Genomic DNA, 27,884 nt, shown 5'->3' with positions numbered 1-27,884 from the left:
ACCCGGACAGGCGCTGGAGTATGGCAACTAGGGGATTTTCACAGTAACTTCATTGCAGTGTTAATGTAAGCCTACTTGAGGCTAATAAATTAACTTTACTTTGTTCTTGGCTTCTTGAAGGCTGAGAGCCACCATTTGCATCCACTAAACCATTATTATGATATTGTGCACCAGGGGTGAAGGTGGGCTTTGATTTGATTTATTATTGTCACATGTATCGGGATACAGTAAATTGTTTCTTGCGTGCTATACAGACAAAACATACCGTTCAGAGTATATAGAGGAGGAGGAGAGGGTGTGTAATATAGTGTTGCAGTTACACATAGCATAGGAAAGTGAAAGATAAAATTAGAGGCTATGCTGGGAGCAGTTCACAAGAAGTCCCCTCACTTTGGCACCATTTTATTTTGCTAGGGCTGGTTTCAGTGTTGAATTGCTAAATGAGATGTTAATAATAGTGATGTGACAAATAAATTTTGTCAAAATTAATCCAAATATGGAGATGCCGGTGTCATCAGGGGAAGGAGCAGCGCTCCAAAAGCTCATGATTCCAAATAAACCTGTTGGACTTTAACCTGGTGTTGAGACTTCTTACAGTGCCCCACCCCAGTCCAACGCCGGCATCTCCACATCATGGCTACCATCAACACCACAAACAACCGGCTGAAAGTGGAGAGGATCTCCAAGCAGATTGCGCACATCGATGCTAATGGAGCAGCGCTCCGAAAGCTCGTGATTCCAAATAAACCTGTTGGGCTCTAACTGGTGTTGTGAGACTTCTTACTTAATTCAAATAGCCCTGAGCTGCCTGGCTGTGACAAGCCCAGAGTTTGGGGGATGGGAAATGTGTTGAGAATTGTGGGCAGCATGGTGGCACAGTGGTTAGCACTGCTGCCTCACAGCGCCAGGGACCCGGGTTCAATTCCGACCTCTGGTCACTGTCTGTGTGGAGTTTGCACATTCTCCCCGTGTCTGTGTGGGTTTCCTCCGGTTTCTTCCCACAGTCCAAAGATGTGCGGGTTAGGTCGATTGGCTATGCTAAATTGCTCCTTTGGGGGGGGGGGATTAGCAGGGTAAATATGTGGGGTTACGGGGATGGGTGACAATGCAGGCTTGATGGGCCGAATGGTGGCCTCCTACACTGTACCTTCTATGATTCTATGAATTGAGATGCTTTGTTTTTCAGGTTATGGGGAATGAATAATTCTCTCCCTCTTGCGTTGCAGCTTCTTCCTCTTATTTCCCAAACGCGTTTTCTGGTCAAGGAAGGGGAACTAAATGAGATATCTGGCCCGGAGTCTGGACAGCAATCTGGAAGTGCAACCACCTCTATATATCTCCATCTATTTAATGATCTCCTGCTGCTGTCTCGGAAAGAGTAAGTGCGTCATTTATTTTGTATTTGCTTCCATTAGCCTTAAATTGGGCATTTGCATTGATTCTGAACTTCTAAAAGTTTCAGGCATTTTACTCCAGTATCTCCAATCCCTGCCCATGAGGTGGGGCAGGAAGGTGGCAATCAGTCAGTCAGGAACCCCTGATGGTTGAGGGGCCAGCTCAAACCTTTGATTTGAATTATTATTGTCACATGAATTAGTATACAGTGAAAAGTATTGTTTCTTGCATGCTATACAGACAAAGCATACCATTCATAGAGAAGGAAATGAGAGAGTGCAGAATGTAATGTTACAGTCCTAGCTAGGGTGTAGAGAAAGATCAACTTAATATGGCAGGTTCATTTAAAAATCTGACAGCAGCAGGTAGAAGCTGTTCTCGAGTCGGTTGGTACATAATCTCAAACTTTTGTATATTTTTCCCAAAGAGAGGCGTATGTTAGGTCCAAGCAGCTAAAAACGGAGGGAGCTCTGGAGGAGTATAATGAAAGTAGGAAAATACTCAAACGGGGAATTAGAAGAGCAAAAAGGGGTCATGAAATGTTCTTGGCAGACAGGATTAAGGAGAATCCCAAGGCATTTTATTCATACGTTAGGAACAAAAGGGTTGTTAGGGAAAAAATCGGACCTCTCGGGGACAAAAGTGGGGACTTATGCTTGGAGCCCAAAGAGGTAGGGGAGATCCTAAATGAATACTTTGCGTCGGTATTCACTAAGGAGAGGGATGTGTTGACTGGGAGTGTCTCGGAGGGGAGTGTTGAACCGTTGGAGAAAATCTCCATTACAAAGGAGGAAGTGTTAGGTTTGTTAGAGAATATAAAGACTGACAAATCCCCAGGGCCTGATGGAATCTATCCAAGGCTGCTCAGGGAGACGAGAGGTGAAATCGTTGGGCCTCTGACGCAAATCTTTGTCTCGTCACTGGACACAGGTGAGGTCCCAGAGGATTGGAGGATAGCCAATGTGGTCCCGTTATTTAAGAAGGGTAGGAAGGATAACCCGGGTAATTATAGGCCGGTGAGCTTGACGTTCGTGGTGGGGAAGTTGTTGGAGAAGATTCTTAAAGATAGGATGTATGCGCATTTAGAAAGGAATAAACTCATTAACGATAGTCAACATGGTTTTGTGAGAGGGAGGTCATGCCTCACGAACCTGGTGGTGTTTTTTGAAGAAGTGACCAAAATGGTTGACGAAGGAAGGGCCGTGGATGTTGTCTATATGGACTTTAGTAAAGCATTTGACAAAGTCCCTCATGGTAGGCTAGTGAAAAAGGTTGGATCCCATGGGATAAAGGGGGAGGTGGCTAGATGGGTGGAGAACTGGCTTGGTCATAGAAGACAGAGGGTGGTAGTGGAAGGGTCTTTTTCCGGCTGGAGGCCTGTGACTAGTGGTGTACCGCAGGGCTCTGTATTGGGACCTCTGCTGTTTGTGATTTATATAAATGATCTGGAAGAAGGAGTAACTGGGGTGATCAGTAAGTTTGCGGACGACACAAAACTGGCAGGACTTGCAGATAGTGAGGAACATTGTCAGAGGCTACAGAAGGATATAGATAGGCTGGAAATTTGGGCAAGGAAATGGCAGATGGAGTTCAATCCTGATAAATGCGAAGTGATGCATTTTGGTGGGAATAATGTAGGGAGGAGCTACACGATAAATGGAAGAACCATAAAGGGTGTAGAGACGCAGAGGGACCTGGGTGTGCAAGTCCACAGATCTTTGAAGGTGACGTCACAGGTGGAGAAGGTGGTGAAGAAGGCATATGGCATGCTTGCCTTTATAGGACGGGGCATAGAGTATAAAAGTTGGGGTCTGATGTTGCAGATGTATAGAACGTTGGTTCGGCCGCATTTGGAATACTGCGTCCAGTTCTGGTCGCCACACTACCAGAAGGACGTGGAGGCTTTGGAGAGAGTACAGAGGAGGTTTACCAGGATGTTGCCTGGTATGGAGGGGCTTGGTTATGAGGAGAGATTGGGGAAACTGGGGTTGTTCTCCTTGGAAAGACGGAGGATGAGGGGAGACTTAATAGAGGTGTATAAAATTATGAAAGGCATAGATAGGGTGAACGGTGGGAAGCTTTTCCCCGGGTCGGTGGTGACGTTCACGAGGGGTCATAGGTTCAAGGTGAAGGGGGGGAGGTTTAACACAGATATCAGAAGGAAATATTTCACACAGAGGGTCGTGGGGGCCTGGAATGTGTTGCCGGGCAAGGTGGTGGAGGCGGACACACTGGGAACGTTTAAGACTTATCTAGACAGCTATATGAACGGAGTGGGAATGGAGGGATACAAAAGAGTGGTCTAGTTTGGACCAGGGAGCGGCGCGGGCTAATTGTTCCTGGTTTCTCGTTTCAAGGCTTCATTCTATGATCATCTTGCTGGTGCCAGTACAGAGTGAGACTGCGGATAGTTGGGAACCTGTCTCGGGGGCAGGGAATTCATATGGTGTTCGTGGAAGTGGAAATGACTAGGGTTGGGAAGCATTTTCCGATCGGGGCCATTGTGATCTCCTGGACTCGTTTCGATCGCCTCAGGGGGTCGGAGAGGAATTTCCCAGATTTTTTTTCCCCATATTGGCCCTGGGGTTTTTCACTCTGGGTTTTCGCCTCTCCCTGGAGATCACATGGTCTGGAATGGGGGGGTGGGGGTAAGTTAATAGGTTGTAATGAACAAAGCATCGTAGCTGTGAGGGACAGCTCGGTGGATAGGATATTGGTATGTAGATAGGCTGGAAAATTGGGCGGGGATCCTGGATTCAGGATTCAATCCTGGACCGGGGAGCGGCGCGGGCTTGGAGGGCCAAAGGGCCTGTTCCTGTGCTGTATTGTTCTTTGTTCTTTGTTCTTTGTAGTGTTTGTCCGGGGTGCGTGGGGTCCTTAATTATGCTGGCTGCTTTGCCGAGGCAGCAGGGAAGTGTAGACGGAGTCGATGGATGGGAGACTGGTTTGCGTGATGGACTGGGCTTTGTTCACTTGCTAACGGTTCTGCATACAGCCAGTCTTGATTGGGCCCCATCCACCTGCAGTGAACAGTGGCAGCCGTGTGTACCATCTACAAGATGCACTGCAAGAACTCACCAAGGCTCCTTCCATAGCCCATGACCACTACCATCTCGAAGGACAAGGGCAGCAGATGCATGGGAACACTACCATCCGGAAGTTCCTTTCCACACAATCACCCCCAGCCACTCGCCAAGCTGATTTGGAAATATGTTACTATCCCTTCTGTCACTGAGTCAGAATCCTGGAACTCTCACCCTAGCAGCACTGTGGGTGTACCTACACTGCACGGATTGCAATGGTCCAAAAAGGTGCCACCTCATCACCACCCACCTTGAGGGCAATTGGGGATGGGCAATAAATGCTGGCCTAGCCAATGATGCGCATGTCACTTAAATGTGGGCAGCAAGGTGGCACAGTGGTTAGCACTGCTGTCTCTCAGTGCCAGGGACCCAGGTTCGATTCCCTGCTTGGGTGACTGTCTGTGTGTCCACACCTTCTCCCTGTGTCTGCGTGGGTTTCTTCCGAGTGCTCTGGTTTTCTCCCACGGTGGAAAAATTGTGCAGATTGGGAATGCTAAATTGCCCCTTGGTGTCCTAAGCTGTGTTGGTTAGGGGAATTAATGGGGTAACTACATGGGATTATTGGGATAGGGCTGGGTTAGATGCTCTGCCAGAGCCAGTGCTGACTTGATGGGCCAAACAGCCTCCTCCTGCACTGTAGGGATTCTATGGAAATGATTTCTAAAGTTTACTAGTTAGCATTGGATCATCACAAATCCTCTGTAATGCTCAGTTAGAATTGAAAGTATTTTTCTGTTTTTTAAAATTTGAAATAATTACTGGATTTTGACCCTCCACCAATTTATTTGCGTAACTCAGGATTTTTCTTTCTCTCCCCTTGTACCAGGAATGGCAGATTTTCAGTACTGGACTATGCCAGCATCCCCAAGGTGAGGGTTGACTGCTTTGAGACCAAGTCACTGGTTTTTGTTCTCTGTCTTCTGGAGAATCACAAGGCATCCAACAGAAATATTATCGTGGAAGCAGGAAATGAGTAAGTGTTTATGGATAAACAATGTAGATAAAATCCCAAGATCAAAGTACTGGAAATTCACAGCAAGTTAGTGTACAAAGGGACAGGTTGACATTTAAGATAAGTAGTTTGACTTGCCCATCATAGCATTTGCTTCTCTTTCTCTCTCTCTCTCTCTCTCTCTTGTGTTCCTGTTACACTTTTTTTTATTCGCTCACATTTTCTTTCCCTCTTACTCTTCTAGCATCCTTATTGCAAGATTTTGTGTGTCTCCTGGGGAAATTTGAGGTCCAATTCCAGATCTGGAAAGCAGTCACTGATCAGGCCAACCTGCTATTGTATTGAATTTTGTTAATCCATTTTTGTACGTGTCAATCTGAATGAGATAAATTATGGCCTTGCCCTTTTTTAATACGGTTAGGTGGATTAGTCATGGTAAATGCGCAGGCTGGCGGGGCTAGGTGGAGAGTCAGTGCTGACTCAGTGGGCTGAATGGCCTCTTTCTGCACTGCGTAGGGATTCTAATCTCTCTGCTCTGTGCTTGGACTGTGCAGGTGTGAAATGCAAGAGTGGATCGCAGCCATTTCTACTCTGCAACGAGGGGGATGTGAGCCACCAACCAGGTGTGAGTAAGCTTCACCATCTGTGGGAAATGGAACACTATCTCAAGCATGGAGTGAGAAAAGACCCTACATTCACTCTCTCCCCCACCCCCCCCCCCCACCCCGCCCAGACACAAACTCTACCCCATCCATTTAATTGTATTCCGTAATCACTCCCTTTCCAGCATTGTCTCAAAATCCATTTCTTTACTCCCATTTGTGATGCATTTTGCTTCTTTATGGTTGAAGACTGGCACAGTGGTTAGCGCTGCTGCCTCTCAGCGCTAGGGACCCGGGTTCAATTCCCGGCTTGGGTCACTGTCTGTGGGGAATCTGCATGTTCTCCCTGTGTCTGCGTGGGGTTTCCTCCGGGTGCTCCAGTTTCATCCCACAGTCCGAAAAACATACTGGTTAGGTGCGTTGGCCATGCTAAATTCTCCCTCCGTGTACCCGAACAGGCACCGGAGTGTGGCGACTAGGGGATTTTCACTAACTTCATTGCAGTGTTAATGTAAGCCGACTTGTGACTAATAAATAAACTTGAAACTACTTTTTAGATGCTGCATATGTTGCTGCAGTATTGCCCATTGCAATCTGCCCTACTTTGGACTCCACCCATTCTAACCCCAATATCCCTCATCCCCAGTGATAATTGCAAGAGAACCCCAGAGCACTTATCCATCCTCGCATCTCTTGCTGGCCTGCTATCAACTTCTACCGATCCCAATGATTTCCAGTTCATCCGGTTTGTGAAATATGGGTGACTTGGCATCAACTGGGAGAATTTGGCATAACCAATGCACCTTACCAACACCTTTCAGAATGTGGGAGGAAACCCACGCAGACACGGGGAGAACATGCAGACTTTGCACAGTGACCCAAGCTGGGAATGAAACCCGGGTCCCTGGCACTGTGAGCCAGTAGCGCTAACCACTGTGCTGCCCAACCTTGCCTCTTGTCTAAGATATGGCTATCACCAGTCAGCTCTCCCCACCTCAAAGGGACGAGCAGCCTATTGTCATCTGGGGCTATGGCCTCTTTTTTTACCTTTCATTTCATTCCCTAACCCAAGTTGCCCTGGTTTTGTCATGACTATCCTTGCTTGTCTTATAACATTGCTCCTCTCCGGTTTTCCTTAGGGATCCCAGGAAATGTGGATCATTGAGCTGTGTCAGGATGTGGAAAGAATGAAGGGACCCAGTGTCCGAGCTGGCAATCTAGCCTGTCGACCGTTCAGTTATGCTGTTGACTGGGTGATGATCGCGGTGCCGAAAGATTCCTATTGGGTTTGGCAGCTCCTTGCTTATTTTCTGGACACTCCAGTGAAGTCGTGTGGCTCGTGTGCTTTGCAAGACTAAAATGACCTGTGATCGTCACTGCCACCATGGGCTGTTATTCCCTCTCAACTGGTAATGCAACACAAACTAATCCCTCTGTCAGTGAAGGAGCAATAATTTATTTAACTTAATAAACATGTCGAAAGGAGTAAATGTGATCATTCCACAATCTAATGGACAATTGAAAGGCCAAGGTACTGAAAACAATTGGTGATTAGAATGTTGGAGATTAATAGACATAATTTTAAACTGACGTAGAGAATTTTAACACTTCAACACTGAAAGGATTTTGTGTGTGTGATTTTGATTCGGGTTGAGTTGCTTTGCTAAAGATATGGAATTGCAAAGCTGGGAGTCGCACAAGGAATCAATTTATAACCAACTTCCCTGGACAATTCTAACTCCCAATATTGAGACATTATCTGAATGAGCCAGCACTCCATTGCAAACCTCTGTGTCTTCACATTGTGACACACCACCAGTTTCTGAGAAGACCAAGGTTTGCCTGCTGCATGTTGAATTTGGTTGGAGCCTACCCTTGTGGAAACTTCTGGAAATGGTGACTTATTTTGGAACCTGTAACATAGCTACAAAGAACTGTTGGTGTTAGCATATCTTTCTTTTACCTTGTGCTAATAAAGATTTTAGTGTTTACTCAATTTCCTCCCAAGTGCGCTTCATTTTTCCAAGTCTCTATCCTTCCATGTAACAGATTGCAACACTTGCAAACTCAGAGTAATCTGGTGGGAGTTTCCTCTTGTGTATTGCATGATCTCAGTGCCCAGTGTGTGAGCAAGGCTCAATGTGGTCCTTGATTCAAGGCAAATATTGAAATGGCGAGGGATGGCCATTCTCAACGGTGTATCTCTATCAGAGTAGGGACTCTGCTGTTGGGTAAGGGGAGGCCATCTTGAAAGGTGGTGGATGTAGAATGGTGATTACACTGCTTGCTACTTGAGTGGTGAGAATGAGTGGGGTACTTGGAGTAAAAGTGTCTTCGTACTTCAGATGAGGAGATGACGAGTGAATCCAACATTATAGTGATGTTTATAAAGTTTGACGCTTTTTTATATTCAAAATTATTAAAAGATGTTTTGTCATAGATCAAGAACGAATCAATGCAGCTTTAACTGTAAAGCCTTTATTGCCAACAGAGTATTTATATGTATAACAAGGTAAACCTAGACTACAAGTGTGACTGCTCTTCTGGATTCCTAAGCTCCAATTGCCAGTCTCCCCCCACCCCCCTCAATCTGTGGTCCATACCCTCCTGCCGGGTGGCTCAGCTTCCCACCGGAGCGATCCACAGGGGCCTTGCTGGTCACACAACCCTCAAGATGTCATTTTCTGCCCCCCCCCTCCAAGGGCCATGCTACTCTGTTTGAATCTACATCATACTGGAGACAATCCTGACTCTTTTTCTCTGCAGTAAAATGCATCTGATGATCTAATCTAAAGATTTTTATTTCTGTTTTTCCCACTGCCGGCAGCGTTTGATGACTCCCTTCACTATTGCTCTATTCCAATAATCAAGCTGAAATTGGGAATTTGCAGTGGACAGGTCATGGTGGTTATGAATCAGTCTTGCTGCACCTTCCATTGTCTTTTAGTCTTTGCTTAAACAGTAACTGAAATGAGCATTGGTTTATGAGTTTGGGTTCCATTCTCTGCTGCATTCTGAATCTTTATTTCTCCCAGTTCTGTAACGAGCTACCACCCTGCATCAAGAAGTCTTCACATTTCAATTGTACTCTATCCTCCTGAACGAAATTTCACCCACCCCGCCCACATTGCTGATTTGTCTTTGATTTTGAGAGAAATTCCTGAATCATCAGCCCCTCCCCTGAAGTTTAACAATCGTCAGCTCCTATCTCCACAATAACTCCAACTAACTTCATTCCTTCAATCACAAAGGTAGGGCCTCCAGTTCCTGTGGATGACTTGTGCTTCTCTTCCTGTTGCCGTGGTGGGTTTGTATTTGTAACCTTGGTGCTGACTTTAAATTGAGAGGGATCCAATTCCACACCCCAAATTTTGTTCTTCACATTCAAGGCTTTCATCAAAGACAGCCGGGTTAAACGGGCCGCATTCTCAAACGGGCTGTCTGGTCAGGACCCAGTGCAGCTGGGATTTGAAAATTGTGGTCCCACAGATCATCCTGGGATCTTGCTGCCTCTGAGACAATTTCCAATTTCGGTGGATGGGCAGGAAGCGGAATGGTTAAAACCTGCTAGCCAGTGATTTAACAGCTCCTCAAACTAGAATCCTACAGTGAGCTTTGACAAAGGGTCATCTGGACTCGAAACGTCAGCTCTTTTCTCTCCTTCCAGATGCTGCCAGACCTGCTGAGATTTTCTAGCGTTTTCTCTTTTTTGGTTTCAGATTCCAGCATCTACAGTAATTTGCTTTGATATAGAATCCTACAGTGCAGAAGGAGGCCATTCAGCCCATCAAACCTGCACTGACAACAATCCCACCAAGTCACCTTCCCTGTAACATAATTGCCCTGCTAATTTACCCTGTCACCTAAAGGGGCAGTTTAGCATAGCCAATCCACTCAACCTGCACTTCTTTGGACTGAGGGGAAACTGGAGCACCAAGAAGAAACCCACGCAGACACTGGGAGAATGTGCAAACTCCACACAGACAGTAACCCGAAGCTGCAATCAAACTCTGGTTCCATGGCACTGATTCCAGCCTCGGGTTACTGTCTGTGTGGAGTTTGCACATTCTCCCCATGTCTGCGTGGGTTTCTTCTTGGTGCTCCAGTTTCTCCCCTCAGTCCAAAGACGTGCAGGTTGGGTGGATTGGCCATGCCAAATTGCCCCTTTAGTGACAGGGGCATTAGTAGGGTAAATTTGAGGGTTTATGGGGATGGGGCCTGGGTGGGATTGTGGTTGGTTCCTCTCATTCATGTTTAAAATGATGGGTGAGCCACTCACCATCCTGACTTGGAAATATATAATTGTCCCTTCGCAGTCGCTGGGTCAAAATTTTGGAATACTCTCCCTAACGGCATTGTGGGTCAATCCACAGCACGTGGACTGCATCAGTTCAAGAAGTGGAGATGCCGGCGTTGGACTGGGGTAAACACAGTAAGAAGTCTCAACACCAGGTTAAAGTCCAAGTTTATTGATGGGCTGAATGCCTCCTTTTTGCACTGTAGGGATTCTAATCTAATCTTCTAAGCTTTGGAGTGTGGGAGGAAACCGGAGCACTCAGAGGCAACCCACGCAGACCTGGGGGGAATGTGCAAACTGCACGCAGTTGCCCAAGGTCAGAACTGAACCTGGTCCCTGGTGCTGTGAAGCAGCAGCGCTAACCACTGCGCCATCCTAATTCTTTTGAGGGGTTTGTAAAGGTGTTGGTTCACTGCAGAATGGAACTTTTTTAACTGTGATCATTGGGTGGCGGGGGGGAGGAAAGTTTGTGCACGGATCTTGTATTAGCCACGGGCAAGTTAAAGTTCCTTTGTTTTTAATCTGTTTTACCCAAGATTCATTGCTGCTGCAAGCATTGGATTTCCGTTTTTCTTATTTGATTCCTGCCCCATCGATGAGATTGCCTCTCTAGAGAGCTGCTGATGACTAGCTTCAGTAAAGTGCCAGTAGGTTCCAACATGGCCACCTATTCGAGGCAGAGCTCGCCTCCTGGCCAAAGAGACTATTTAAATTTGAAAATAGCCATGCAAGGGATCCCCCCTCCCCCACCCCCCCACCTGTTTGAGATAGGGGCCAGCTTCCCAACCCAGTTTTGAAAATCCGGCCTAAAATACTTGAGCCTCAATCGTGTTGATGGAGGCATTGTACATGAGCACAATCCCGATCTTACCTGACATCCTTTCCAGTACAGGAGGAGGACATTCAGCCCACTGAGCCTGCACCAACTCTTACCCTATCCCTGTAACCACATATATTTTACCCCACTAAAACCCTCACCTATATTGTATCTCTTAGGACACAAGGGGCAATTTAGCATAGCCATTCCACCTAACCTGCACATCTTTGGCTTGTGGGAGGAAACTCATGAAGGCACAGGGAGAACGTGCAAACTCCACACAGACACTGACCAGAGGCCAGAATCGAACCCGGGTCCCTGGCGCTGCGAGGCAGCAGCGCTGACCACTGCCGCCATTCTGCCCCAAGATAAGCAAAGTCATCATAGCCCAAAGGGAGACTAATCAGCTCAGCAGGGAATCTCAGCCCAGAGAGCGACTCAAGTCCTCCTTCCCCCTCACTGACTAGGTCAGGCCATCCCAGACTATGGGCTGGGAACCCCAGTGGGGCGACCAGACAAGATTCTGGAGCGGTGAGCTCTGAGGCATCAACAGCTACTGTGGAGTTACCACCTGGGTCCAAATCTTGGGACTCCATCCCTCTCACCACAGGGACTGCAGCTTCAAGACGGCAGCTCACTACCACCTTCTCTGGGGCAATTAGGGAGGGCTAATAATGGGCAATGCACAAGTCCCATAAAATTAATTTTTAAAAAAATGATTACAACTGTGAAGCTGCTTTGAATCCTCCTGTTTTTGAGCAGTGTAGCCTGGCAGACAAATCTTCGAGGCTTAATTCCAGCTGCAAATTAAGCTGCCATTGGAAAGATAGGGTTTTAAATCCCTGAACAGTATGCCAACACCCCCACCAAATTCTGGAATTCCCCCTCTCCCTATTAATGATTCTTCAAAACCTACTTTCTGATGAAGGTTTTGGTCATTTTTCTTTTCATTTTTTTCCAGGATGTGGGCATCACTGGGCCAACATTTATTGCCCACCCCTAACTGCCCTCCATTTCAGTGGCTCTGATTGTGTCTGGGAGCTCGCCAAAAGAAAATGGGTGTGATTCTCTCTCATTCGGCACTTAGAATTGTTTTGGAAATATCGTCCCCTCTGACCCCCCCCTCCCCTCAAAACTTTCCTACCTACCTTCTGTTGAGTCTTCCAGGAGGTTTCGCTACATGGCAATGGCCAGACTAGGTAAGGATGGCAGATTTCTTTCCCTAAAGGGCATCAGTGAACCAGATGGGTTTTGACGACGGTGGTCGTCCTTAGACTTTTAATTCCAGATTTTAATTGAATTCAAATTTCACCATCTGCCGGGGTGGGATTCGAATCCGGGTCCCCAAAGCAATTCCCTGGATCTCAGGTTTGCTAGTCCAGTGACAATTCCACTGTGCGACTGCCTCCCATGTACTAATACTGCTTCACGTGCTTTGGTTTAAATTATTGTTTGATGATGCTTCTCTTGTAAAATGTCTAGGAACTTTTCACTGTATAAAAGGTTCTATATAAACACGAGTTGTTTTTTTTTAACATCCTTGTGTTTAATCTGGAAGCAATGGGAATCATGTTTTGACTGATAATTGGTCCGTTCTGGACCAAGTAATTGACCTGAAACGAGTGTACAGAAAGTGAAAGTGCGACTGAAGATTTGGCGTGTGCCCAGTAAGACTGGGTGGACTCGATGCCTGCCACAGCAGTGAGCTGTACAGCCACAAGAGCCCCCGTATTGATATTCTGCCTGCGCATGTCTGCATTGTGACTAATCTCACTCAGCTAGAGGCCATGATGGGAATTGGTGCATATAAAGGCAAGGTGAGATTAGGGTTAAAAATCTCAGCAAAGTTCCCCTCCTGCCCCCCCTTCATCGCCATGTAGTGAAACCTCCTGGGAAGACTCAACAGAAGGTAGGTAGGAAAGTCTTGAGTGGGGGGGTCAGAGGGGACGATATTACCAAAAAAATTCTAACTGCCGAATGAGAGAGAATCACACCCATTTTCTTTTGGTGAGCTCCCAGACACAATCGTACACACTTGCAGGAAACAAAGCTCAAATGTGATTCTCGCCAGTAGGGGGGGGGGGGGTAGGAGTGGGAGTGGGCCCAGTCTATTCATGCCAGGGGGGCCCAGTCTATTCATGCCAGGGGGGCCCAGTCTATTCATGCCCGGGGGTGGGCCCAGTCTATTCATGCCAGGATGTCGGCTACTGAGCTCCAACGGAGCCATTGCGCAGGCATGAATGAGATCTGTCTCTCTCCACCTCCCCCCCCCCCCCCCGTCCCTATTTCCCCCGGCCCCTCAATCACCGCTCCCCTCAGGCCCCGCCACCTTGGCACAGCCCTGCCCTTCGGTCCCAGCGGCAAGGCCATTACATCAGGTCCCCATTGATGGGGGCCACACATGATCCTCGCTGGCGAGCAGGGAAGGACAAGTTAGCCCTGCTGATAGCGTCCAGGACTCACTAATTACATTTAAAATACCTGCTGAATATTGGAATCGACGTCACCTGCTTTCTGGGCACAAAGCCAATTTCACCAATGAAACAGGGCCGGTAACATCACAAGAGGCACAAAAACAAGACACAAAGCCGATTTTTTTTTTTGCCCCCTTTGCTTGTAGCAAGTGTTGTGATGATCCAGCCTGTCACCCACTCGCTCTACATTCAGTTGTGCAAGAGAGTGGGTGGCATGTTTTTGTGCATCTGGAGTAGCCCATTGAATCACAGAATTCTACAGAATCATGGAGTCCCCATAGTGCAGAAGGAGGCCATTCAGCCCATCGAGTCTGCAACGACCCCAATTCCACCCAGACCCTATCCCCTATTGGCCATGCTAAAAAATTGCCCCTTAGTGTCCTGAGATGTGTAGGTTAGAGGAATTAGTGGGTAAAATATGTAGGGATATGGGGATAGGGCATGGGTGGGATTGTGGTCGGTGCAGACTCGATGGGCCGAATGGCCTCTTTCTGTACTGTAGGGTTTCTATGATTTCTATAACCCAATGCATTTACCCTAGATAGTCCCCCTCATACTAAGGATTAATTTAGCATAGCCAATTGGCTAATCCACCTAACCCACACATTTTCGGACTGCAGGAGGAAACTGGAGCACCCGGAGGAAACCCACACAGACACGGGGAGAATGTGCAGACTCCGCACAGACAGTGACCCCAAGCCAGGGATCGAACCCGGATCCCTGGCGCTATGAGGCAGCAGTGCTAACCACCGTGCCACCTGCCATTGGAAGGAGGGGTGTGGAAGAGAGACGATTAGTAAAATAAATCACCACGCTCATCGTAACTTACCACGTGACAGCAATCGTGGATAATTTTATTTGTAACACTAGAGTAGTAAATGTTCCAGCAATGTTTTGATGGTGGTACAATCCTGAAACATCAAACATTGTTGTGTTGTTCCAGTGTATAAATCAATTGTCAATGACCACACATTTGACCCAAGCATCAAATCTAATGCCTGAGTGTTTGATCTTGAGCATTTGATGCTCAGGAATCATCTCGTAATGCTGCAAACACGGGGTCAAGTCTGTGTCGCATTTCCGCTGTCTCCTGACTATGTACAAAGTGCCTTTACAAATGCTCCCTCAGTGGCAGTGCTAGTATAAGACGGCAGTAATGGAATCATGACTCAATTGTCACTTAAAAACAAAACCTTTACAATAATGCAATGACTTTCAGCCAATGTGTGCTGTGTTTCGCCCACTGCGTTTAGATTCAGCTTGTAGTGACACTGAAGATAAAATACTTTTTCAGTGGCGCACAAAACTTTTGATTTGACACCAAGTGTTGGCGCTTCTCGGCTAGGCCACGGTCAAACAGAGAGGACTTGCTCTCTGAGCACTTCCCACCTCGACACAGCTCCGCGATCTGCGCCAGGCAGGCCGTGTTGTGTCCGGTGGCCTCTCGTTTCTTCCGGGAAATACATTATATATATATATATATATGTATATATATAAAGACGAATGCCTCCTCCATTCCCAGAGCTCGCTCAAACTTGGCTCTGACATGAGAGTCCTCACCTCCTGTAACCAGTTTAAAGTAATCTTACATTGAAATGTACAAAGAGCCAAGGAACGATTCCGGATCAGAGTGATACTATTTATAAAATGAAGCTCTTCCGAGTCTCGGAACAATAACTTAGCACTTGAGCAGAAACGGCAGCGCAACCACGGTTACAAGCAGTGGGTGTCGTACCAATTGCGGGCATTGCCCAGTCAGGTCGATATCGGGGTGTACAGAACGATTACACTTGCTGCAAAGATTCGGTGAGTGGCTTCAGGGAGTGTAGTAGTCATATTATAGTAAGCAGGCACTCACTTTGTAAACATCATCATTTGCTGCTGTTGTGATGTGGGCAATCTTTGCATTTATTGCCCATCGCTAGTGGCCCTCGGAAGCTGGTAGCTGCTTGATGCCAGTTCACCACCACTCGAGGGAACCGAATCAAGCAGCTAGGCCCAACCAGTTGCAGAGTCCATTTCCCCCACTCCAGGAAATCATGAATGAACCAGTTGGGGTTTTAACAGGCCTCTGGATCACATTTTCCAGCCCCACATTCAATGGCCCCCATCTTGGCCACGGTGAGAATTGATGTCTAGGTTTCTACAGCAGTACCATAACCTCCATGGGAACGGTACCCTTGGCTATGGTGACATGGCAAGGTGCCAGAGGCTGGCTGGTGCCGGCGTGTGGGCAGAAGAGGCCGGAAGAGAAACGGCTGTAACAGAATCTGGAGGTTTCCAGTGACACGGTCAGAATGTCACTGCCATCACGCTGAGGGACAGAGTCCTTGCTTCGTGCTCTCTGCCTTTGTCTCTCCCACCCGTTTGGTTAGTCCCTGGGGCTGAGACCGTGTCAGAATTCTGGAAGCTTCCGTTTGGAAATGAGGCAAAGGGATTGGTGATTCCACACCCATCTTAAAAGAAACTTTTTTTTCCCCCTCTGGGTCTGGCAGCTGGTGATTGGGTGAGGGGGCAGTGATGGGGGGCAGTAAGGTGATGGGGGGCAGTAAGGTGGTTGGGGGGGTGGGGGGAGGTACCTGAAGGGTGTACATTCTGGTCTCTTCTGCCCACACGCCGGCACCAGCCAGCCTCTGGCACCTTGCCATGTCACCATAGCCAAGGGTACCGTTCCCTTGGAGGTTACGGTACTGCTGTAGAAGCCGAGACATTAATTCTCACCGTGGCCAAGAATGAAATAAATGTGGGGCTGGGAAATGCAGAGGCCTGTTAAAACCCCAACTGGTTCGTTCATGATTTCCTGAGGTGGGGGAATGGACTCTGCAAATGGTTGGGCCTGTTTTATTCACACAGGAAACCGGTGACCGAGACAGTTGTTTTTGCTGAGTTTGACGCGGTAGAGAGTTAGACTGTTGTGTCAGAGAGGCAGGGGTTGCACACAGAGGCACTCACAGGAACACATGTGTCAGGTTTGCCCTGTCACGATGATCTGCTCAGTATGACAAGGAGCATTCGGTCCCACTCACTCTGAACTGCTAACTCAGTCCTTGCCCGGCTAAACATTGGCTGTTTGAAGATTTGGACTGGAATTCTCCCACTGGAATTTTAGTGGGCGGGTTGCGGAGAATGTGAAATCCCATTGATGGTCAAGTGGGAATTTCCGGCTTATAGACCAGTGTGGCTGGAGATTTCCACCCTTGTTATTTAGTGGGTGTTAAGGGAGGGGGGGTGTGTGCAGCGTGGGGGGGGCTGCGTTTTGAAAGCCCCGCTGCCAGTGAAACTGAGCAGCAGTGAACAGCTTTCAGACCGTGAATGATTCGTTTTTACCCAGCAGAACGCAGAGAACCCCCAACAACTTGGTGACATTTCCCCCAGCCACACGCCCCGAGTTCCAACAGGAGACACCAGTTGTTGGAGTGGAGTGGGAGGGGAGGACGAGGGACAGGGACACGGTGGCACAGTGATTAGCTCTGCTGCCTCACAGCGCCAGGATCCCGGGTTCAATTCCGGCCTCGGGTCACTGTCTGTGCGAAGTCTGCACGTTCTCCCCGTGTCTGCGTGGGTTTCCTCCGGGTGCTCCGGTTTCCTCCCAAAGTCCAAAGATCTGCGGGTTAGGGTGGATTGGCCATGCTAAATTGCCCCTTAGTGTCAGGGGGACTAGCTAGGATAAATGCACGGGGGTTGTGGGAGTAGGGCCAGGGTGGGATTGTAGTTGGTGCAGATTCCATGGGTCGAATGGCCTCCTTTTGCACTGGAGGATTCTACGATCACAAGCCAGACACATCACCCCTTCTACTCTGCGGGCAATCGTCTCAAGGTTCATTTTGAATCGTTGCCACTGAGTGAGAAATGGATCGATGCTTGGGACTGTCCCGCTTGGGCACGGCGAGGATGAAAGTGAGGGCTTGACTGTGTCCGAGAGAGCGAAATAGCCCCCCCTACCCTGTCCTGCCTCAATTTCTGCTGCTTGGTATCCTCCCCCCTACCCACCACCCCCATAACCCTGAGCTACAAGCCTTATGGATCAGATCCAAAACGGAACTGGCCCTTTGCCAGTCGAAGCTATTAAGCAGCCCCTGGGACATTGGGCCCTGTGGTCTTTTCCTTCCAGCCCACTGGACTCCCGCTGTAGAAACTTACGGACAACTTATGGTGTCTTCTTGAAAGCTGGGGTGTAATCAAACCTGCGACATGCCGTAGCATTCCCGCCCGCACCAAAGATTAAGCTTGTTCCCCGGGGGAAACATAGTCAGCGTTTGTTACTCATGGACTCCACAGTGGGGAACTCGAACCCCGTTTCCCCCATTAAATCCGGGATGCGTTCAGCGTCCATGCTCCACACGTTATCACCAACGCAGCCCGGCCTCTGGTTACTGACATTCCTCCTGGAGTTTCTGTGTGGCGTGTTTAATCCGATTCTTCTCCCGTAGATTCCGTATCCTGGCGTTCTTGTTTGTTATCTCTTCCACGTGACTGTCCGGAAACCACCCTCGCTCTCCGTCTGACAATCGGAATCCCTCGATCCAGCCTGGAATGAGATTCGGAAAGTCGGTGAGGGGTAAAATGGAACGGCGACAGGTCATTTATTGAGTGTTTCGCACAAACCCTCCTGTTTGGGTACACTGAGGGACAATTTAGCACGGCCAATGCACCTAACCCGCACGTCTTTCGGACTGTGGGAGGAAACCGGAGCACCTGGAGGAAACCCACGCAGACACGGGGAGAACGCGCTGACTCCACAGTGACCCGAGGCCGGGAATCGAACCGGGGTCCCTGGCGCTGTGAGGCAGCGGAAAAACCTCCGGAGCTTCTCCCTGTTTCAGTTCCTATGAGGCACGGGGCGGGATAATCTCGGACAGAGGAAGAGAGATTTCTTCACCTCAGAGGGTTGGGAATGTCTGGAATGCTCTACCCCGGAAGGCTGTGGGTGCTGCGTTGTTGAATATATTTAAGGCTGGGATAGACAGGAGGCTCGGAATGAGGGGATACGGAGAGCAGACAGGAAAGTGGAGTTGAAGCCTACAGGTGGGCCACAAGTATACTGAACAGTGGAACAGCCTCAATGATCTGGCTGAATGTTCTACTCTCGACGGGCCCCAAGATCTATTCCTGCTCCGATTCCTTGGGGGGATTTTTCCCGTCCTGTGTGTCCATGTAGCGGACACATGGAGCCCTTTATTACAAAGCGATACTGTTTCAGAATCATCGAATCACAGGATTGTTACAGGCCAAAGGAGGCCATTTGGCCCATCATGTCAGCACCAGCTCTCCAAATCGGCATCATAACTTAGAGTCATTCCCCTGCCTCTCCTCCCGTACCCCTGCACATTGTTTCTATTCAAGTAATCATCTAATTCCCTCCTGATGCCTCAATTGAACCTGCCTCCACCACACTGGCAAGATGGGCGCAAAGACTGGTGCTGGTTAGTCCATTGGCCATGGTAAAATTCTCCCTCAGTGTACCCGAACAGGCACCGGAGTGTGGCGACTGGGGGATTTTCACAGTAACTTCATTGCAGTGTTAATGTAAGCCTACTTGTGACATGAATAAATACACTTTAAACTTGCAGGCAGGTGTATTTCAGACCCCAACCACTCGCTGTGTGAAAAAGCTTTCTCTCACATCACATTTGCTTCTTTTGCAAATCACTTAAAATCCGTGTCCTCTTGTTCTCGATCCTTTTACCATCGGGAACAGTTTCTCTCCGTCTACTCTGTCCAGCCCCCTCATTGGAGAATTAAATTATCAGGATTGGCTGAAGACACTTGGATTGCATTCCTTCGTTTGGGATTTGAACATAGAACATTACAGCGCAGTACAGGCCCTTCGGCCCTCGATGTTGTGCCGACCAGTGAAACCAATCTAAAGCCCATCTAACCTACACTATTCCAATATCATCCATATGTTTATCCAATTACCATTTAGATGCCCTTAATGTTGGCGAGTCCACTACTGCTGCAGGCAGGGCATTCCACGCCCTTACTACTCTCTGAGTAAAGAACCTACCTCTGACATCTGTCCTATATCTATCACCCCTCAATTTAAAGCTTTGTCCCCTCGTGCTAGCCATCACCATCCGAGGAAAAAGGCTCTCACTATCCACACTATCTAATCCTCTGATCATCTTGTATGCCTCTATTAAGTCACCTCTTAACCTTCTTCTCTCCAACGAAAACAACCTCAAGTCCCTCAGCCTTTCCTCATAAGACCTTCCCACCATACCAGGCAACATCCTAGTAAATCTCCTCTGCATCCTTTCCAATGCTTCCACATCCTTCCTATAATGCAGTGACCAGAACTGTACGCAATACTCCAAGTGCGGCCGCACCAGAGTTTTGTGCAGCTGCAACATGACCTCCTGGCTCCGAAACTCAATCCCTCTACCAATAAAAGCTAACACACCGTACGCCTTCTTAACAACCCTTTCAATCCGGGTGCCAACTTTCAGGGATCTATGCACATGGATCAGGGATCTATGCACATGGAAGGAGGATTTAATGGAGGTATGTGAAATGCTAAAAAGATTGGATAAGGGAGACACAGAGAGATGCTGAGGGAGTCCAGACCCAGGGGATATGGGGTGAGATTTTTCCGGTCACACTCACACTAAGGCAGAAATTCCCACCCGAGGTCAAAGGACCTTTGCATGGACCCACCCCCCCCCCAGCCCCCCCCCCCCCACCCCCCCCCCCCAACCCCCCCCCACCTCCCCCACCCCCCACCCCCCCGCCCGTTACAATTCCTATGGCAGGCAGGATGGAAATATTTCTCCCATAATGTCCATGGAGAGTGAGATCAGGAAGCATTTTCTCACACTAAGAGTAACAGAAACATGGAACTTTGTCTCTCTGGAAGCTGTGACTGCTGGAGGGGTGTTCAGGACTCTCTGAGAAAGGTCGTTGAAAGTCGAGGGTCTCAAAGGATATGGAGCAAAGATAGAACGATGGAAATATAGACCCGTTTTGATCGAATTGAACGGAGGAGCAGGCCCGAGGGGCTGAATGGCCTCCCTTTGCCCCTGAGCATCCCCAGGGACTCTCTGATGCTGCGGTCTCTCAAGCAATGTTTCTCTCACCGTCTTTAGTTCTGGTCTTCACTTCAAGAACATCAGCTTTTTCCAGTGCCAGCTCATCAGCTTCCTGGGGCTTGTACGTCTTGACGCACTGAACCTGCGGAATGTCTGCATCGGAAAGGGGAAAGGTCAGCAGCTGGTCAGGTGGTTCATGGTGTCAATTCTTGTTAATTACATTGTTACACTTTAGTAGCAATTACGTTGTCAATCAGGTGATGAGTGTTTGTACATCTCGAAACGGGGATAGCTGGGACACTGGGCAGGGGGGGAATAATGTTGATTGTCAATTAATTCAATAAACTCTCTCCAGCAAAAGAGCTGCGTCTTAGTTTTATCTTCGCCAACCAATGTGGATCTGATTGACACATGGTTCACAAGTAGGCTTACATTAACGCTGCAAAGAAGTTACTGTGAAAGTCCCCTAGTCACCACGCTACAGCGCCTGTTCGGGCACACTGCGGGAGAATTTAGCACGGCCAATGCACCCTAACCAGCACGTCTTTCGGACTGTGGGAGGAATCTGTAGGAGCACCCGGAGGAAACCCACGCAGACACTGGGAGAACGTGCAGACTCCACACAGAGAGTGACCCAAGCCGGGAATCGAACCCGGGGCCCTGGCGCTGCGAGGCAGCAGTGCTAACCACTGAGTGAGGTGGATTGGTCATGCTAAATTGACCCTCAGTGTTGTGTGTGGGGCGGCGGGGGGGGGGGGGCGGGGGGGGTGGATTGGTCATGCTAAATTGTCTCTCAGTGTTGTGGGGGTTGGGTAGATTGGTCATGCTAAATTGACCCTCAGTGTCGGGGGTGGTGGGGGGTGTTAGTGGGGTAAATGTGTGGGGTTACGGGGATGGGGCCTGGGTGGCATTATGGTCGGTGCAGGCTCGGATGGGCCGAATGGCCTCCTTCTGCACTGTAGGGATTCTCTGATGTGTAAACGCCGATCTGTGTGGCGCAGTCCCATTCCCCGGTCTGGACCGAGTGGCTGGTTTCAGTTATGGGCAGCAACTGACACAAGGCTTCAGGGTCCAGGGTACCTGGCTTAGGGAGCAAGCGAATCAGCCATGGCCACAAATCCTATTCTACGGTGGGACAGAGGAAATAAAGCGCACTCGTATAGCACCTCCCTCAGGGTGTCTCACAGTGCCTGATGGGTAATGGGAGTATTTTTAATGTGTCAACGCTGTTGTAATGTAGGTAAAACAACAGCGAAGTTATGCACAGCAAGATCCCAAAAGCAGCCATTTAAAAGGACCTGATGATCTGTTCTGGTGATGTTGCTTGACAAATAGATACTGGCCGGGACAGTGTCGAGGACTCCCCAGCACTTGGTATCTGTCACATTCAACTGAGAAAGCAAACCAGGCTTCACCCGAACATCTCATCTGAAACACAGTGTTTCCGATAGCGCAGCATTCCCTCCGCACTGCTCTGGGAATCTCAGGCTGGATTTTGCGCTCAAGTCTCCGGAGTGGGATTTGAGCCCATGAGGTTCAGGCTCAGAGAGGAGAAGGAAAGCAATAGAGAATTTTACCGGCCGCATGGAGAGAGGCTTAGGGAGGGAGGAGAGGAGGAGGGGGGGGTGGGATGCGGTGGGGGGGGCGCCTGATGTCTACCCATCACTGTGACACATTTGCCAGCAGCACAAACTCCACTCGGTGGTCAGTGGGGTAATTTAGCTATCCAATTGAAGGGTACCACCTGCATTTGACTAGCACCGGAATTGGCTGTTGCTACTGTGTGGGGAGACTGCGAGATAAACCCAAGCGGCGTCCAAGTGGGTTCCTGAGGTTTGGGGCGGGAGAGGGGGGTGGTGGGTGGGGGAGAGGACCCTTCTTAATGGCAACTCCATGGTTCAATGAGGACCTTCCCCAGTGCCAACGACCACCCATGTGGCAACAGTTCCCGATTGGACTGGCAACTCTTGAGGGGTGCAGGTGGTGGGAGGATGTGGGGGTGGGGGTACCCATCGTCAATTGGATGGTGGTCACGACAGCAATCTGTTAATTGGCCCGACTCGGAGACAAGTCTCCCACTTCAATGTCAGTTTTCCTCAAACATCTGAAGCACCTTGACATGTTCCGCTGTGTTAAAGGTGGCCTATTAATGTTGTTATTCGCTTCTTCTGTGTTTCTATGGACCGGGTCTGTCCCCGGACCACCCAACAGGATGAGGGAGCTTCAGGGATTGATTAAAACCACCTCCTTTAAAACCAACCACCACTGAGAAGCACATTGGGACCTTTTATTATATTCAAGGCGCTATATGAATGCAAATTGTTGTTGAAGTTGGGCCGCCAGCAGAGAAACTCAATGCTGGGTCAGTCTCACCTCTAGGGGAGTTATCTCTACCGCGCCACCCACAATATTCCTTTCATTAATCACTGGCAGTGTTCTAGGAATATCCCGGTTAGCACAGCTTGCTGCCATTGGTATAAACGACCCCGTGTGCATGGTGTGAGATTCTCACCATCCTTCTCCAGCTCTGAATATTCCGTGTCGATCTCTTTGTCCGCGAGAAGCATGGCCGTTATCCAACGCTGCTTCTCACTCCTGAGGAAAGATCAGAAAAATACAATGGATTCTGTACATGAACAGGATTGGGTACATGAGCTCTGTATATCTGTATATACGGGGTGGCACAGTGGTTAGCACTGCTGCCTCACAGCACCAGGGACCCGGGTTCGATTCCAGCCTTGGATGACTGTCTGTGCAGAGTCTGCACGTTCTCCCCATGTCTGCGTGGGTTTCCTCCGGGTGCTCCGGTTTCCTCCCACAGTCCGAGAGATGTGCTGGTTAGGGTGCATTGACCGTGGTAAATGAATGAGGTTGTGGGGATAGGGTGGGTGAAATCTTAGAAATCTTAGAAACCCTACAGTACAGAAAGAGGCCATTCGGCCCATCGAGTCTGCACCGACCACAATCCCACCCAGTCCTACTCCCATATCCCTACATATTTACCCGCTAATCCCTCTAACCTACGCATCTCAGGACACTAAGGGGCAATTTTAGCATGGCCAATCAACCTAACCCGCACATCTTTGGACTGTGGGAGGAAACCGGAGCACCCGGAGGAAACCCACGCAGACACGGGGAGAATGTGCAAACTCCACACAGACAGTGACCCAAGCCGGGAATCGAACCCAGGTCCCTGGAGCTGTGAAGCAGCAGTGCTAACCACTGTGCCACCGTGCCGCCCTATGGGCCTGGGTATGATACTCTTTTGGAGACTCAATGGGCCAATTCGCCTCCTCCTGCTCTGTTGGGATTCTATGTTTATGTATATGAGCAATATTGAGTACATGGGCTCTGTATATGAGCAGGATTGAGTACATGGGTTGTGTATATCCACCAATCCAGTGTACATGGCTCACTGCATATCCACCAATCGCATATACACTGCTCACTGCATATCCACCAATCCAGTATAGGTTTGATTGACCGATTGGGTTCCGCGTGGGTGGAAGGAGTGGGGAGGGGGGGGTGGGGGGGTGGGGGGGGAGGAGGGGGTGGAAGGGGTGAGGAGGGGGAGTGGGGGGAGGGGAGGAGGGGGTGGAAGGGGTGAGGAGGGGGAGTGGGGGGAGGGGAGGAGGGGGTGGAAGGGGTGAGGAGGGGGAGTGGGGGGAGGGGAGGAGGGGGTGGAAGGGGTGAGGAGGGGGAGTGGGGGGAGGGGAGGAGGGGGTAGAAGGGGTGAGGAGGGGGAGTGGGGGGAGGGGAGGAGGGGGTGGAAGGGGTGAGGAGGGGGAGTGGGGGGAGGGGAGGAGGGGGTGGAAAGGGTGAGGAGGGGAAGTGGGGGGAGGGGAGGAGGGGGCGAAAGGGGTGAGGAGGGGAAGTGGGGGGAGGGGGTGGGGGTGCTGGTGACGCCATTTGTTTATCCTGTTTTGAGACTGAGTTTAAACTTCCTCCAGACATCCCCTGCTCCCATTTCAGCCGACAGCTGTAACCTTTTCCCGTCCCCTTTCCCCACTTCCTACATCTCGGAGTCCGTCTCCGTCTCCCCCTTTCACCTTCTGAAGTATTCGCTCATTTTTCTTTCACAGCCTTTCCCTTGTCGTGATGTTATGACCTGGTAACAGTTTCCTATTGAACAGATTGCTGGTTATTCAGCCCATTAGAGACCCTCTTTGTGATTGGAACAACTGTTCAATGGTCAATGTTTTTTATTCATTCGTGGGACATGGGCGTCGCTGGCTGGGCCAACATTTATTGCCCATCCCTAGCTGCCCTTGAACTGAGTGGCTTGCTCGGCCATTTCAGAGGGCAGTTGAGAGTCAACCACATTGCTGTGGCTCTGGAGTCACATGTCGGCCAGACCAGGTTAGGAAGGCAGATTTCCTTCCCTAAAGGACATTAATGAACCAGATGGGTTTTTCCGACAAAGATCATGAATAGATTCTTAATTCCAGATTTTTTTTTAAAATCCTAATTCCACCATCTGCTGTGATGGGATTTGAACCTGTGTCCCCAGAACGTTCACTGAGTTTCTGGATTAATAGTCTAGCGATAATACCACTAGCCATAAAATATTACTTTGTCTTTTCCCTTGACAGATTTATGGAGTTTGGTGCCACCTGCTGGTCTGCTGGATACACCGCCCGAAGTGATGGTGAGTCACTGGAGACACTGGTGGAACTCCTGCATTGTGCCACGTGAGCTGACTTCAGCCATCAGGGCAACTGTGGCCCCTCGGTGCAGGAGAAACATAGGGCAGCACGGTGGCACAGTGGTTAAGGGTGGCACGGTGGCACAGTGGTTAGCACTGCTGCCTCTCAGTGCCAGGGTCCCGGGTTCAATTCCCGGCTTGGGTCACTGTCTGTGTGGAGTATGCGAGTTCTCCCCGTGTCTGCGTGGGTTTCCTCCGGGTGCTCCAGTTTCCTCCCACAGTCTGGAAGACGTGCTGGTTAGGGTGCATTGACCGTGCTAAATTCTCCCTCAGTGTACCCGAACAGGCACCGGAGTGTGGCAACTGGGGGATTTTCACAGTAACTTCATTGCAGTGTTAATGTAAGCCTTACTTGTGACTAATAAATAAACTTAATAAATCATAGAATCTTACAGTGCAGAAGGAGGCCATTCAGCCCCTTGTGTCTGCATCAACCACAATCCTACCCAGTTCCCCTCCCCTTAACCCCATGCATTTATCCTAGCTAGTCCCCCTGACACTAAGGGGCAATTTAGCATAGCCAAAGGGGCGGCACGGTAGCACAGTGGTTAGCACTGCTGCTTCACAGCTCCAGGGTCCCGGGTTTGATTCCTGGCTTGGGTCGCTGTCTGTGTGGAGTTTGCACATTCTCCTCGTGTCTGCGTGGGTTTCCTCCGGGTGTTCCGGTTTCCTCCCACAGTCCAAAGATGTGCGGGTTAGGTTGATTGGCCAAGCTAAAAATTGCCCCTTAGAGTCCTGAGATGTGTAGGTTAGAGGGATTAGCGGGTAAATATGTGGGGGTAGGGCCTGGGTGGGATTGTGGTCGGTGCAGACTCGATGGGCCGAATGGCCTCCTTCTGCACTGTAGGGTTTCTATGATTTCTATGATTTCAAAGCAACTAACCCACACATCTTTGGACTGTGGGGGGAAACCCACGCAGACACGGGGAGAACGTGCAGGCTCTGCACAGACTGTGACCCGAGGCCGGAATCGAACCCGGGTCCCTGGCGCTGTGAGGCAGCGGTGCTAACCACTGTGCTGCCCATTTTTTTTAAAGGAAAGGAAACTTCATAGAATCATAGACTCCTACAGTGCAGAAAGAGGCCATTCGGCCCATCGAGTGTGCGTGAAACATAAGACCTCAATGCTGCCGGGACCCACACTAGTGCCAGGTGTTGCAGTGGTGCTGCCCATTACAATGGCACAGCCCTGGCTGGCAGCGCTCAATCACTGCACGGTAACACCGTGCCGGGTCACTCACTCGGTGCGGGCTCGGAGGAGGATCTGCTGCTTCACGCGATGCTTCTCGAGTAGTTGCAAGTGGAAGACGTGTCCCGGGATCCCGTGCACCTTCATATTCAGGTCCTTCGCTCGGAGCTGATGAGTCTCGGCATGTACAAATACAGCAAACTTCCCGGTACTGAGAGAGAGAGACACACACAGTTTGAGTCTGCAACCACATTGTAAACAGCATCTTCACTTCAATCTGCCAAGATCAGGAAGAAATAAATACAACACCCTTCGCACTTAGAGAGTGTCGGACCACAAAATAGTTAACCCAAGGAGCAGTTGAAATAGAGACCATTGCATCCTCGGAGGAAAATACAGAGCCTTGGGAACAGAGCAGAACAGCAAGATTGGTTTGGTGTTGCTCCAGCAAAGAGCTAGCATAGGCTAGAAGGGCTGAGTAGCCTTTTTTGTGCTGTAAAATCAACTTGCTTTTGGTTGGAATTCAGGGAATTGCAATTTTCTTTATAGAATCCCTACACTGCAGGAGGAGGCCATTTGGCCCATCGAGTCTGCACCGGCCACAATCCCACGCAGGCCGCACACCCATGACCGCATACAATTACCCTATTAATTCCCCTGACCCTGAGGGCCAATTTATCATGGCCAATCAACCTAACCAGCATGTCTTTGGACAGCGGGAGGAAACTGGAGCACCCGGAGGAAACCCACGCAGACACGGGGAGAACGTGCAAACTCCACACAGGCAGCGACCCAAGCCGGGAATCGAACCCGGGTCCCTGTCGCTGTGAGGCAGGCTGTGCTAACCACTGTGCCACCCCTGCCACCTAATGCAGTTTGTGAAATAAAAAGGTTTGCATTTCCACCGTGCCTTCGATAACCTTAAGATGAACGAAAGTGCTTTACAGCGAGTTACTGACTTTTGAAATGTAGTTACAGTTGTATTGTAGGAAATGCAGCAACAAATCTGCCCGGAGCAGAATCCCACAGTAAGAAGTCTTACAACACCAGTCCCAAGATGTGTGGGTTAAGTTGAATTGGCCATGCTAAATTGCCCCTTAGTGTCAGGGGGTTAGTAGGGTAAATAAGTAGGGTTATGGGGCCAGGGTGGGGGTTGTGGTCAGTGCAGGCTCGATGGGCCGAATGAGCTCCTTCTGCACTGTAGGGATTCTATGATTCATTTGCAGGATGCAGCATTACTCATGGCTGCAGCTCCTATCTGCCACCACCAGTCTCCCAACAATCCCTTTTGTTTTAGTTTATTTATTAGTATCACAAGTAGGCTGATATTAACACTGCAATG

General features: G+C 49.4%; 1 protein-coding gene across 1 annotated transcript in view; it reads right to left on the bottom strand.

Moving 5' to 3' along the window:
• Positions 1-17,241: 17,241 nt before the first annotated feature.
• Positions 17,242-27,884, bottom strand: part of arhgef19 (Rho guanine nucleotide exchange factor (GEF) 19) — a 123,084-nt gene continuing 112,441 nt past the window's right edge. Inside the window, exons 13-16 of the mRNA XM_078238964.1 lie at positions 26,595-26,753; positions 23,161-23,243; positions 20,697-20,801; positions 17,242-18,148 (exon numbers count right to left, since the gene is read on the bottom strand). Coding sequence (XP_078095090.1) covers positions 17,991-18,148; positions 20,697-20,801; positions 23,161-23,243; positions 26,595-26,753 — 505 coding nt within the window. The 3' untranslated portion in view covers positions 17,242-17,990. The remainder of the gene's footprint in view (positions 18,149-20,696; positions 20,802-23,160; positions 23,244-26,594; positions 26,754-27,884) is intronic.

The sequence above is a fragment of the Mustelus asterias genome, chromosome 22, assembly GCF_964213995.1.
Source record: "Mustelus asterias chromosome 22, sMusAst1.hap1.1, whole genome shotgun sequence".
Classification (NCBI taxonomy): Eukaryota; Metazoa; Chordata; class Chondrichthyes; order Carcharhiniformes; family Triakidae; genus Mustelus; species Mustelus asterias.
Note: the sequence above shows the minus strand (reverse complement) of the source record. Positions and strands in the feature narration are given on the sequence as shown.